This window comes from Pogoniulus pusillus, chromosome Z (genome assembly GCF_015220805.1).
Source record: "Pogoniulus pusillus isolate bPogPus1 chromosome Z, bPogPus1.pri, whole genome shotgun sequence".
In the NCBI taxonomy this organism is placed as follows: domain Eukaryota; kingdom Metazoa; phylum Chordata; class Aves; order Piciformes; family Lybiidae; genus Pogoniulus; species Pogoniulus pusillus.
The window spans coordinates 33022750-33037585 of NC_087309.1; the positions used below are offsets into that span (position 1 = coordinate 33022750).

General features: G+C 42.8%; 1 protein-coding gene across 1 annotated transcript in view; it reads right to left on the minus strand.

The window, feature by feature from the left end:
- The window catches only part of EDIL3 (EGF like repeats and discoidin domains 3), a 374122-nt gene that overhangs the window by 276709 nt on the left and 82577 nt on the right, over nt 1-14836 (minus strand). Inside the window, exon 2 of the mRNA XM_064140587.1 lies at nt 7469-7597. Coding sequence (XP_063996657.1) covers nt 7469-7597 — 129 coding nt within the window. The remainder of the gene's footprint in view (nt 1-7468; nt 7598-14836) is intronic.

Genomic DNA, 14836 nt, shown 5'->3' on the forward strand with positions numbered 1-14836 from the left:
CACACAGCCTTCAGCTGTATCAGCCAAGCCTTCCAGCCTGGTGTCATCAGCAAACTTGCTGAGCAGGCACTCTGTGCCCTCAGCAATGTCATTGATGAAGACATTGAAAAGGACTGGCCCTAGAACTGATCCCTGGGGAACACCACTGGTCATAGCTCTCCAGCTGGATCTGGCACCGCTGATCACCACCCTCTGAACTCTATCTTGCAACCAGTTCCTAATCCACCTCACTGTCTGCTCTTCCATCCCACACTTCCTCATCTTGCTCACTAAAATGTCATGGGAGACAGTGTCAAAGGCCTTGTTAAGGTCAAGGTAGACTACATGCACTAGTTTCCCTGAATCTCCTCATTCAGTTATGGCACCGTGGAATGTTATCAGGTTAATCAAGCTTGACTTCCCCTTGGTAAATCCATGCTGACTACTTCTGATAACCTTCTTCTCTTCCAAGTGCCTTGAGATGCCCTCCAACAGGAGCTGCTCCATCATTTTTCCAGGGATGGAGGTGATGCTGACTGGTCTATAGTTTCCTGGAACGTCTTTCTTGCCCTTTTTGAAGACTGGAGTGCCATTGGCTCTCCTCCAGTCCTCAGGCACCTCTCCTGTCTGCCATGATTTGGCAAAGATGATGGAGAGTGGCAGAGCGATAATATCAGGCAGTTCTCTCAGCACCCTTGGGTGCATCTCATCAGGGCCCATGGGCTTGTGAATGTTTAATTTGTATAACTGATCCCTAACCCAGTCTGCACTGACCAGTGGGGAGTGTTCCCTCCTCCAGGCTTCTCCTCCTTCATCCAGAGTCTGGAGTCCATAGGGGAGTTCAGCCTTAGGTGTAAAGACTGAAGCAAAGTAGGCATTCAGCAACTCTGCCTTCTCTGCATCCTCAGTTATCAAGGCCGCCTCCTCGTTCAGCAGTGCCCCCACACCTTCCCTGTGCTTCCTTTTCCTACTGGTGTATTTGAAGAAGCCTTTCTTGTTCTGTTTTACTTCCTTTGCCAGCTACAGTTCCAGAAGGGCTTTGGCCTTCCTAGTTGCTTTCCTACAAGCCCTGACTACTTCTCTGTAGTTCTCCCAAGTGACCAATCCCTTTTTCCATGAATTGTAAGATTCTTTCTTCCCTGAGATTTCCTTCAGGAGCTTCTTATTCAATCATGCAGGTCTCCTAGCACATCTACCTGTTTTTTTACTCAGGGGCACACACCTAGCTTGGGCTTGGAGGAAGTGGTCTTCAAAAACTAGCCACCTTTCCTGGGCTCCTTTACCCTCCAGAGCCTTAGTCCATGGGGATTCTGCAAGCACGTCCCTGAAGAGCACAAAGTTAGCTTTGCAGAAGTCCAGGGTTGCAATTCTACTTGTTGCTCTGATTCTACCCTCTAGAATACTAAACTCCACCATGACATGATCACTGTCCTCAAGGCTATTCCTGACCTTAACGTTCTCAACCAGTCCCTCTTTATTAGTTAATACAAGATCCAGCAGTGCACCTCTCTTTGTTGGTTCCTCCACTACCTAGACCAAGAAGTTATCATTGATACACTGCAAGAGCCTTTTGGACTGTCTGTGCCTGGCTGTGTGATCTTCCCAGCAAATATTAGGGTGATTGAAGTCTCTCATGAGTACCAAGGAGTTAGCTCTAGAGGCTACCTCCAGCTATCTGTAGAAATCCTCATCAACATTGTCCTCTTGGTCTCAGCTATGCACAATTCAATTTCTTGCCAATGAAGCACATGATAAAGTCAGAAGTATCCTGCAGTGAACGCAATGTCAAATACATTTTAGGGTAATAGGTTAAATAGTTGTAGGATAAATTCAGAACTTTCACAAGCATGCATAAAAATAGTAGAGAAGGATATGGAAAACAAGGTTCTGAAACAGTATCTTCCATATTCATGTGTGACTACACCAAGGAAACAAGTAGTTACTTGTACAACTCAAATGTTAGGTAATAACGAGCTGCTGTCACATTTTGCAGTCAGAACAAAATGCAATTGGTGTCTATGCAAAATTGGTCACTCTCTCACAGGAGCTATTCCATCTTCCTGCAGAAAACTTCTCTTTAGGGAAATCAAATTCATTTCAAATTCTCTTAATATTGCATTCTAGAGACTTAGAATTCATTCCCAGAACAACATTAGCATTGTTTCTGACTAAATTCTGCTCACTTTATCTCATGATAGAGAGGGATATACTTAATATCTCTGGAACACTGTATTCCAGTTATGTCTGTTTAGTCTGTATTCCAGTTGTGTCTGTGTAGTCTTCATTTACTTACTGAGAAATAAAAACCACACAGGTTCAGGATGGCTCCATTGAGCTTAGCCGTGAGTTTCAGTGAAACATTTGTAGAAGCAAAGCTGCTGGTGCTACTTTTCTGCCCAAGGCTGGTGTCCTACACTAGAGCAAGATGCATAAGCATTACTCAGCTGTCATGGACTGAAGCATGTTAGCATAACCTAGACTGATGAATCACCGACATGGACTTACAATATGAAATACCTGAAAGGTCATACTGCTTTTAAATGGTTTGGGTTTTTTTGGTTTTGATTTGTTGTTTTCTGACATCAGGAGAAATGCAAACAGGACATGAAAAGCCTTTCGATAAGAAGTGCTGCCACAGAATCTCCACTTGTGTGTATTTTTCTAATACAAACAAATGGAGACACTGGCTTCTTCTGTAAGTCAATGTTATGCTGTTCTATGCTGTGCTACACTATGCTATCCTATCATAGAATCATAGAGTAGTCTGGGTTGGAAGAGACCTCTGAAGGACATCTAGTCCAACCCCCTCTGCAGTCAGCAAGGGCATCCTCAACAAGATCAGGTTGCCCAGAGCCCTGTCAGGCTTCACTTTGAATAGCTCCAGGGATGAAACCCCAGCTACCTCCCTGAGCAACCTGTTCCAGTATTCTAACACCCTCCTGATAAAGAACTTGTTCCAGTGTCTAATCTAAATCTGCTCTTCTCTACTTTGAAGCCATTGTTGCTTGTCCTGTCACTGCAGACCTTTGTAAACAGTCTCTCTCCATCCTTCTTCTAGGCCCCCTTCAGGTACTGGAAAGCTATTAGATTTCCCTGGAGCCTCCTTTTTTCTAGGCTGAACAATCACAGCTCTCTCAGTCTGTCCTAATAGCAGATGTGCTCCAGCCTCCTGATCATCTCTGTGGACCTCCTCTGGACCCGCTCTGCCAGAACCACAGAATGGTTTAAGTTGGAAGGGACCTAAAGGATCATTCACTTCCAACCCCCTGCCCTAGAGGTGCATGCCCTTCTTGTATTGAGGGCTCCAGAGCTGGATGCAGTACTCTGGGTGAGGCTTCATGAGAGCAAAGTAGCAGAATCACCTCTCTGGATCTGCAGGTAACACATCTTTCGATGTAGCCCAGGCCTTCTGGTCTGTAAGTTCACACTGTCTACTCATGTCCAGTTTCTTGTCCATCAGCACCCCCTAGTCATTTTCCACAGGGCTGCTTTTTATTATCTTATCCCCTCGTCTGTGTTGATAGTGAGGATTGTTCTGGCCCAGGTACAGGACCCTGCACTTGCTCATGTTGAACTTCATGAGGTTCACCTGGGCCCAGCTCTCCAGCTTATCCAGGTCCATCTGAATGCTATCCTATCCCACTGGCGTATCGACAGCACCACTCAGCTTCGTGTCATCTGCACACTTGCTGAAGGTGCACTTGATCTTACTTTCTTTATCATTGATAGACATATTAAACAGAATTACTCCCAGTGCAGATCCCTGAGGGACACCACTTGTCACTGCTTTCCATATGGACTTCAAGCCACAGAGCACTACGTTCTGGATGCAATCATCCAACCAATTCCTTATCCACTGAATATTCCACTGGCTAAATCTGTATCTCTTCACTTTGGAGATCAGGATATGGTAGGGGACCGTGTCAAAGGCCTTGCAGAAGTCCAGGTAGATCACATCCATAGGTCATCCCTTATCTACTAACATAATCAGTTTAACATAGAAAGTCACTAGTCAAGAAGAATTTGCCTCTAGTAAAGCCATTGTGGCTTGAATCACTTCCTTGTTCTCCATGTGCCTTAGCATGGCATCTAGGAGTACCTCTTTCCTGCTCTTCCCAGGTACGGAGGTGAGGCTGACAGGTTGGTAGTTCCCAGGATCATCTTTTCTACCTTTTTTAAAAAATGGATGCAATGTTTACTTTATGCCAGTCTGCAGGGACTTTACCTGACTGCCAGAACTTTTCAAATATCATGGAGACTGGCTCAGCAACTGCATCCTCTAATTCCCTCAGGACTCTGAGATTCCTTTCTTCAGGTACCATGGACTTGTATGTCTTCAGGTTCCTCAGATGATCACACGTCTTGTCTTCACTTACAGTGGGAGGGACTTTCTGTCTCTGGTCTCCAACTTGTGGGCCATCAATGTGAGAGCCATGAGATGAGGAGGAGAGGGATTTCCAGTGAAGATCGTGGCAAAAAAAGTTGAGAATCTCAGTCTTCTCCTTGTCCTTTGATACAACATCCTCACTGTTGTTCATCAGGGTTCTTATGCTTTCTTTAACCTTTATTTTCTGGTTTACATACTTGTAGAAGCCTTTCTTGATTTTCTTTGGATCTCTTGCCAAGCTCAGTTCCAGCTGTTCTTGGCTTTCCTGACCTCATCCCTACACAACCAGGCAATGTCCCTCTTTTCAGGATGCTTGTCCCTTCTTCCATATCTTGTATAGCTCCAACTTATCCTTTGACCAGCAGGTCATGAATTAGCCATAGTGATCTCTTGCCTTCCTTGCCTAATTTCTTACATGCAGTGGTTGAGATCTCTTGTTCTTTATCAAAAGCATCCTTAAAAATCTGCCAGCTCTGTTCTGCTCCCTTGTCTCTGAGAGCCATTTCCCATGAAGTCCTATTTACTAACTCCTTGAAGAGGTGGAATTTGCTTTCCTAAAATTTAGGATCCTACCTATGCTTCTCATGGGCTTCATACCCATTAGTACACTGAATTGCACTAGTGCATATTCGCTGCAGCCCAGACTGTCTTTGACTTTGACATCCCTGATGACTTCACTTGCATTTGTGACCAACAGGCCCAATAACTCATTCTCTGAAGTCGATCTGTTAATATCTTATCTTAAGAAGTTGTCATCTAGGCACTCCAGGAGCCTCTTGGGTTGCCTACAGCTAGCTGTGCTACCTTTACAATAGATGTTGGGGTGGTTAAAATCCCCAGAAGCACTAGAGCCTGTGATCATGACCTCTCCTTGAGCTGGTGTAAGAAGTCTTCATCAACAGGCTCCACTTGACTGGGCAGCCTGCAGTAGACTCCTACGACAAGGCTCCCTTTGCTGTTCCCATCCCTAATACCTACTGTTGTGGAAAGCCAAAACAGGCCTAAATATGTCCTGGCTTCCCCAGACATGTATTCCTTGTTCCTCCTCTCTTCCACTGTTGGGAGAAGCAGCATGGGAAAGACAAAGGCCTGGTGCCACCATGTGTCTTCCAAGTTGCAAACAGGGTACCCAGACGTGTTTATATATTTGTCTGTGTTCTGTCCTACAAGGGTAAAAGCAGACTCTAGCTCACCTAATATGGTGAAGTTTGGCTAACTGTCATTCTGATTTGCTAACCTGTGGCCAAAGAGCCATTAGTTTCTGGCTGAATCAATAAAAGAGATGAGCAGGTAAAGACAATGTACTTCTGCCCCATTGCTCTCTGACGTTGCATCCTGCCATGCTCTACCTGCTACATAATAACAAGCCCTGATACTTTGGGTTTTTACACCTGGAAAGTGCCTTGTCTAAGTTTACCAGGAGAAGCAATTAACTGCCTCGTGACATGATGAGAAGTGTCATTGACATTGTGCGCCCATCTGCACATCTGCAAGGCATCCTGCCTGTGCCTCTACAAACCTTCGTGCCAAGATTGGAGTCAAAGAGGAGCTAAGATCAGGTCAGAGATTCTCTGACTCTCTCTCAGCACCCTGTTAAGAGACTGGGAAGATCTAGAAGCCTTAACAGCTATTAAGACACTGACAAAACTTCCTTCAAGTGTTTGGGTACTGTCTGGGAATTATAATTCAGGCCGGGGAGTCTGGAGATAATATTTTGTGAGTAAATACTCAAAAGCCTCTCTGTAAGAAATTCTATAAAACGTTCTAATTGAATGCAAGTGCCTTCTGCCTTAAGCAGAAAGGAGCTTCTTGAGTCCCTCTAGTGGGCAAGTTGTATAATCGACTGCGAGAACCTCTTTCCAGTTCCAATAGTTCAATGTTTATTATGTTTTGCTAGTTATTTCTTAAGTGTTCTAGATTGCCTCTGTTTTTCCTCTGTGTAAGGTTTTTTTGTGACCGTGCAAAGAACCTGATTAAAAATAAGTTATGCAGTGAGATTAAATATATTAATATAAAAAATAATAACATATATTACTTCTTGAAATAAACCCACCCATACCCTTACACCTACCCATAAGCTTTCAACCTGCTCATGGCTATTTTTTAGTGGCAGCTCTTCACACTCTATCTATTACTTTACACAGAAGGCCACACCTCCACCCCTTCTTCCTCTGCTGTCCCTTCTGAACAGCTTGCAGCCATTGACAGCCACATTCCAGACATAGGATCCTATCCTGCCCTGTCCTGTCCTGTCCTGTCCTGTCCTGTCCTATACCTCACAGCTCAGTCAAAGAAACAGGTAGAAATTTTACCTATTTAAACAGTAGTGTTTATTTATTCCTACAATGCATACTTCTATACCTTCTTTGGGATAATGCTAGGACATGATCAACTTGCAGCTCTTGTGGTCCACGAAAAATGATGGGATGACAAGTAACACAATAAATTTACCACCATACTCTCCCTTGAACTTTGCTCTTCTCCTAAAATTTTCTTAAGACAGAGGCCTGACCTTACAGATGTTTTGAAGTTCCTGCTCATTTAGTCTTACTCTGAGTCAAATGCACATCACAGACTTCTAGTACACTTGACCTGCAGTCTGTGCACTCATCTAATGACCAATTACAATCTCAAGCCGGATGTTTTGTTTCAAAATTCAAATAGGTGACAACTATGTGTTATTCTAATATCTTCCATGCTGTTCCTGTAATTTCACTTGAGTAATTACACCTTACTTTGGAAATAGGCATAAAACTATCAGAAATCAAGATTTAAATAACCATTAAATAGCAGGAGAGATATATATATGCCTAATTACAGTCTTCTCCAAGAAATATCTGTTGCTTAGAGTCAAAATGATGATATTTTGTGAAGTAAAGCACTGCAATTTTCTGAGTGATTATGCTTTGCAGATACACTTGTCTGACACTGTTTTAATAGTATGCTAAATAAGGTACAGATAACTTTATCTATAGATAAAGGATCTCTAGAGATAAGGTTAAGAGATCAACAATGGACAGCACAATGACCCCAACACTATACAAAATGTTATGGACAGTGGGACACTCATACAACTACTCAGGACTTAAAGTTTGCACTTACCAACCTCCACAATACTAGAGCAATTCGGATCAGTGAAGCCTTCAGGGCATTCACATGAGTAGAAGTCATCATTGAGCCCCGAAAGACAGATGCCACCATTTTTGCATGGGTTGGAGTCACACATATCCCCTGTGGGTTAGGGAAAAAAATATCAAATATAAATAACTGCATAAAACTCTCCAAAACTTACGAACAAGATCAAAGTATGGAAGACTGCTGATAACCAAGAACAGAAAGCAATGACATTCTTTGCATCCTTTGAAGACTTTTTTGCTAATTCCAGTTAGTGTATATTTAAAAGCAAACCTCTGTGTAATCAGCTTCCCATAGCCTTGTACTTTATCAAATATGATTCTCCTAGACGCACTGACAGCTATTTACTTGGCAAAGAAACAAAATTTAGCAGAAAATAGTTTTTTTCTTTCTCTCATTTGAAGTCACTAGGACATATACTTAGAAAGGAATTCACCCTGGATTTTAGCTCTCCAGGTTTCCTTTAACACAGAGCTGAACAATCATTTCAGTTCAGACTATTGACTTATCACTGGGTTTGTAAGCAAAGAACTGAGGTCGTGATTGCATCATCATGTCCTGGAGACTTAGTCACTTTTAAATGACACAGTGGCACAGATTTGATCCAGATGAGACAATGTCAGGCAGTTGTACTTTTGCTAAACATTGAACATGGCATTCAGGCCAGTAGTGTGCTTCCATGGTGGCTTTATGTCAGCCACATAAAGATGTGTGATCTTACGATAAATGTTGAAAGTACAGACAAAAGTCATTGAAGTGTTTTGAGCAAGTTAATTTTAATGCTAGACTGCATACAATCAATGATTTTTATTGTGGAGCCCTATGCCTTGAGATCATAGAATCATACAATCAATCAGGTTGGAAGAGACCTCGAAGATCATCCAATCCAACCTATCCCCCAGCTCCCAGGGAGACTTTTCACTGATGTGATCCACTAATTCCATGGCAAGTTTGGAAGCTTGAGTGGTCACAGTCTCTTAGTGCTTCTCAACAATCCCCTCTATGTATCAAGAAAGATTGTAAAGTTCTGCCATAACTTGGTTTGACTGGAGAATAGAACAAATTGCTTAGAAACAAAACTATTCTTCTTTTCAAAATTGCACTAGGCTATGGACCACCTATTCTTCAAAATTCCCATGCACACAGGACAAGTGAGTAGTTTCAGTCTGCCTATATAGTGCAAAACGAGCACAATTTGTGTACCCTTCAACTGTTCTTCAATGAAAATACACTACTCAGTCTGTCAGTGTCAAAAGACATGAACTCTGACAGAAGCATCATAGGGCTGCTTTATGCTATCAGGATTTGAACATGTCTCCAGTGTTACCATTGCAAATAATACAACATTGTGATTTCCTAGCTAATGTTATTTGGAGCAACCTTCAGTAGGAGATGTAAAAGAGTGAACAGATTGTCTGTTAAATTCTTGTAGTTCCTCAGTTTTAACACCCTTAAAGAACCCCACGCTGTCACAGTTCTAGAAATGCATGGGATTAGAACACTACATCATGTCAGGTAATATATGCACTTTTTTTTTTCTAAATTTCAGTCCTCCTCTTCTAAGACAGATCTGTGCTCTCTACTGCTCAGCATTATTTTTGGAAATACTAAGACTCTGCTCAGTGGGCTGTTCTGCAATTTTTTTTTTTGCAAATGCAACTGAAAGCACTATATGAAGATTTGTAATTATTTTTAAAAAATACATTATTTTGTATTCTTTTTTTTTTTAGTTGAAAAGTTTCCAGCCCCTTGCCATGTAATTGTAAAGAGTTACAGAAATCCACTTGTTTACAACAGTAGTACTGACACTATAATACATTTTGGACTACAGTGGCAGTAAGGGAAATCAAAATGTGTTCTATGTTTTTCTGGCACACAGACTTAAGATTAGTGCCTGCTGTGAGAATTCAAGTCTAGCAGTCACTTCAGACATTTACCTGGTTGCTTTATGAATTCTGTGCCTCAGTTGCAAAATATGATAGTGCATTAGTTTGCTGGGTTCTTTTTCATTTAGTTTAATTCTAAGCTGTCTTCATAACACAGAAAATTGTCTTTTGTCTACATAAGTGGTATTAACTATTACATCCTGAACGTTGTCCAGCTGAGCAACTGATGTAATTTACCTGGACATGAACAAGGACTTTGACATGGTCCCACACCACACCCTGGTCTCCAAGCTGGTGACACATGGGTTTGATGAGAGAACCACTAAATGGATAAAGAACTGGCTTGATGGCCACACCCAAAGAGTGGCTGTCAATGGGTCCATGTCTAAGTGGAGGCCAGTGCCAAATGGAGTCCCTCAGGGATCAGTCCTGGGACCAGTCTTGTTCACCATCTTTGTCGGTGCCACGGACAGTGGCACTAAGTGCATCCTCAGCAAGTTTGCTGATGACACCAAGCTGTGTGGAGCAGCAGACAGGCTGGAAGGAAGGGATGCCATGCAGAGGGACCTGGACAGGCTGAAGAGGTGGGCACAAGCCACCCTCATGAGGTTCAACAAGATCAAGTGTAAGGTCCTGCAGATGGGTCCAGGCAATGCCAAGCACAACTAAAGGCTGGGCAGTGACTGGCTGGAGAGCAGCCCTGAGGGACTTATGAGTGCTGGTGAACGAGAAGCTCAACATGAGCCATCAGTGTGCACTTACAGCCTGGAGGGCCAAACAGATCCTGGGCTACACCAGGAGAAGTGGGGCCAGCAGGTCAAGGGAGGTGATTCTCCCCCTCTACTCTGCTCTGGTAAGACCCCACCTGGAGTACTGCATCCAGTTCTGGATCCTCTATTACAAGAGGGATGTGGAGATGCTGGAGTGTGTCCAGAGAAGGGCCATGAGGATGATCAGAGGGCTGGAGCACCTCTCCTATGAGGACAGACTGAAAGAGTTGGGGCTGTTCAGTCTGGAGAAGAGAAGGCTCTGAAGTGACCTTCTTGTGGCCTTCCAGTATCTGAAGGGGGCCTACAAAAAAGCTGGGGGGACACTTTTTACGATATTAGGTAGTGACAGGTCTAGGAGGAATGGAGCAAATCTGGAGATGGGCAGGTTCAGACTGGGCATGAGGAAGAAGTTCTTCACTGTGAGAGTGGTGAGAGCCTGGAATAGGTTGCTCAGGGAGGTGGTTGAGGCCCCATCTCTGGAGGTGTTTAAGGCCAGGCTGGATGAGGCTCTGGCCAGTCTGGTTTAGGGTAGAGTGTCTCTGGCCATGGCAGGGGGGTTGCAACTGGATGATCCTTGTGGTGCTTTTCAAACTTGACTGATTCTATGATTATATGACGGAGAAATATTTTAGAAAAAAAATCAACACATAAAAAATTATCTGTATGATGACTAGACATTATCTGTCTTCCTAACTGAATACAAATCACAGAATCAGATTGCATTGGGTTGGAAGGGACCCTCAAAAATAACCTTGTCCACCTTCCCTGCACTTATCAGAGGCACCTCCAATTAGATCAGGCTGCCTAGGGCCATATTAAGTCTCATCCTGAATGTCTCCAGGAATGAGAACTCAATGACATCTCTGAGCAACTTGTTGCAGTATTTTAACACTCTTATTGTAAAGAACTTCCTCCTGATGTCCAGCATAAACCTATCCTGCTCCAGCTTAAAATCATTGTCCCTTATGCTATCACCATAAGCCTTTCTAAACAGTTCTTCCCCAGCTTTCCTGTAGGTATTCTTCAGATATTGGAATTGTAGCTATAAGGTATCCCTGGAGCCTTCTCTTCTCCAGGCTGAACCACTCAAATTCATTTAACCTGTTTTAACAGGAGAGGTGTTACAGCCTTCTGATCATCTTGGTGTCTCTCCTCTGGTCCCGTGCTAGCAAGTTCATGTTTCTGTTGTGTTGGGGGCCACAGAGCAGAATGCAGTACTCCAGATGAGGTTTCACCAGAGCAGAGTAGCAGAATCACCTCTTGACTTGCTGGACACACTTCTTCTAATGCAGTCCAGAATGCAATTTGCCTTCTATGCTGTAAGTGCACTTGGCTGGCTCATGTCCATTTATTTGCCCGTCATTACCTCCAAGTGCTTTTCTGCAGGGCTGCTCTCAATCTCATTGCTCCCCAGACTGTAGTGATATCAAGAATTGTCCCAACCAAGGTGCAGGACCTTTTACTTTCTCTTATTCAATCTCATGAGATTCTCCTCAGTCCATTCCTCCAGCCTGTCCATCCCTCTGGATGGCACTCAGGCTTCAGTATTATCAACCAGACCACTCATCTTGATATCACCTGCAAACTTGCTGAGGATGCACTCAGTCTCTCTGTGTATATCACTGATGAAGACACTGAACAGCACCAGTACAGACCCCTGAGGGACACCTCTTGTTACCCATCTTTTTCTGGACATCAACCTTTTACCACTACCTTTTGTATTCAACCATCTAATCAATTCCTTATCCACTGAAAATCAAAACATCTCATTACCTATGCTTGTTGTATGATTGGGGTAGTAAAGGGTGCTTATTTTCTATTTTATTTTAGTTCATGGGGGTTTAGAAATTTGGTTGAGAAAGAACAACTCTACTAACTAAATGCTCTGACAACTGTAATCCTGTAGCTTGAGTTAAATTAATAAACTGAGGCCAAGTGCTGGGTCCTGCATCTGGGCAGAGGCAATCCCAGGCATCAATATAGTCTGAAGAGTGACTGGCTTGAGAGCGGCCCTGAAGGAAAGGACTTCCTGATGGATGAGAAGCTTAACATGAGCCACTAGTGTGCATTTGCCGCCTGGAGGGCCAACCAGATCCTGGGCTGCATCAAGAGGAGTGTGACCAGCAGGTTGAGAGAAGTGATTCTCCCTATCTACACCACTGTTGAGACTCTCCTGGAGCCCTGGATACCTCAAAATTCCTCTCCCTTCGTGGTTTGTATGGGAGAGGAAAGACACAAAAAACCACTTGTTCCTCTGCCCTGCGGGTGAAGGTGGGGCAAGAAAAGTGTCTTTCTAGCACGAGGGGTGACCCATGCAGATGCCTGTGCTGGAATCGGGCTGGTGATTGGCTGTGGTCTTTGTGCCTAGGAAGTGGTAATCAAATCTTTGTCTAGGAAAGATACAAATATTGAGGTACTTCCTGCCTTGGGGTTCCCGCCTTAGAGTTCACCCCTGCCTGGATATTTCCTGCAGAGAGTCCCCTGGCGGTGCAGAGAGCAAGCTTCTGAAGGACTGAACCATCCCTCCCCTCCTTAGAACAGCTTCCCACCATATGCACCCTTTGTGCAAGCTAATGAGCCTCGGATGTCTTTTGAAAGAGGGAGAACTGACAAGCATCTGAACCACCCTTTCTCTCAGACAGCCTGGCTCACCTGTGAGTAGTAAACTTTCTGCTCAGCGTGATTGATACTGGGAAAGCTGTGTTTATCTACAGCATCCTTTATAAGATATTACCAATGAAACTGAGTCTACTAATTAAGCTAAATTAATTTCTGTGTGTAGTTTTGGGGGTGGGGTTTCAGGAAATAAAATAATTCTATTTTGAGACTCCACCTGGAGCACTGTGTACAGTTCTGGACCTCCTATTACAAGAAAGACAAGAACATGTTGGAATGTGTGCAGAGAAACGCCACAAAGATTATCAGAGGGTTCAAGCACCTCTCCTATGAGGACAGGCTGAGAAAGTTGTAATTGTTCAGTTTGGCAAAGAGAAGGCTTCAAGTAAATTTTATTGTGGATTTCCAGTATCTGAAGGGGACCTACAAGAAAGCAGTGGAGGGACTTCCTAGAATGTCAGACTGTGATACGACTAGGGAGAATGGATCCAGGCTAGAGGAGGGTAGATTTAGATTAGCTGTTAGAATGAATTTCTTCACCATAAAGGTGGTGAGACACTGAAACAGGTTGCCCAGAGAGGTGGTGGAAGCACTATCCTTGGATGTTTTTAAGGCCAGGCTGGATGTAACTCTGAATAATCTGATCTATTGGAAAGTGTTCCTGCCCACGGCAAAGGGGTTAGAACTGGAATATCCCTGAGGTCCCTTCCAACTCTGACAATTCTGTGGTTTTGTGAAATTAAATGTCATTTGCAGCAGAAAGACTTACTATGCAAATCTGTATGAATATTCTGATTAAAATGAGAGAGAACATTTTTTACACATATGTTTCCTGATTCAGGTTCTTCTGATTTCAGTTATACAATATGAGAAAGGAAGATAAAGGTAAAATGAAAAAAAGCTATTTCCATTTGTAAGTTTTATACTGAATGACAAGTGGACTACATCCCCAGTTTTTTATGACATCCCTAGAAGCTGAATCTCCTACAATGATCAATGAGTGGATACTTTGTAGTTTTCATCTGTCTGAAAATTCATGATGGCTTTTTCAGTCTGAAGTGACCTAGCTCACAGTTTGGGAATAATAAAGCAGATGCTATCCTCTAATGATAGTCATTTATTTTCACATTCAGTGAATAACTGGACTAGGAGCTCTTCTGACTGGCTGCTTTGGCCCAAATTTTACTGTCAGTCACTGGAGTAAAATTTTAATTCTTATTGTATCACGTGACAGAAATAAAAATAATATAGCACACCTCTAAAGAGAATGGCATAAAACTGGTAAGACGAAGAGCAGAACATAACTACAGATCGTGTCACAGTTACTTAATGCTAAAGAAGGCAAGACGGGAAAATCTACACTTTAAATAACAATGGCAAAAATAGTTCTGTAGTCTGGTGTCAAAAAAGATGCAGTTAGAGAAATTAGCAACCATGTAAAAAGAAGCAAGAAATAATTCTACTTAAGACTAGATACCAGGCTGTGCAGATTTCCATACTTAAAATGTTAGCACTCTTAGTTATGGCTTAGTGTGTGTGAAATTGTGCAGAACAAAGTAAGTATCACCTTCAAATCAACAATATTTCCCTCAATTTACAATTTTTGGCCTCTCAAGGAGCCATTTATGTTGAAATGGTGAAATCAAATTTGTTGTAGATTCTACTAACTTTCGTGATTAGAATTTGATATTAAAGGCTCTCCTCTTAATAAGAAAAGCTTATATAGATGCACTTTGTTTTGACACAACTGATTAAGGAATTTGCTTTCCTTAAATTACTGAGTTGCAGATGACAACGTTCAACACAAGAGTAATTCTAGAGTTTAAACTTAGTTATTTAAACTTACTTCTGTGGTTGTGGTGGTTTGGGGGCCTTTAAGAAGACCACAAAGGTAAAGTCTTCCAAAAAGAGACAGAGTCCCAAGTGACAGACTCGGCCATCCCAGGGTATTGTAACATTGCTATTCTATTCTGCTTTCTGGTATCACAGTTTATAAAGCAGTTCTTAGTTGACAATGGTGTCTTCCTCCCTGCTTCTCCTTCCTTCACCTCACCTCTTTTCAG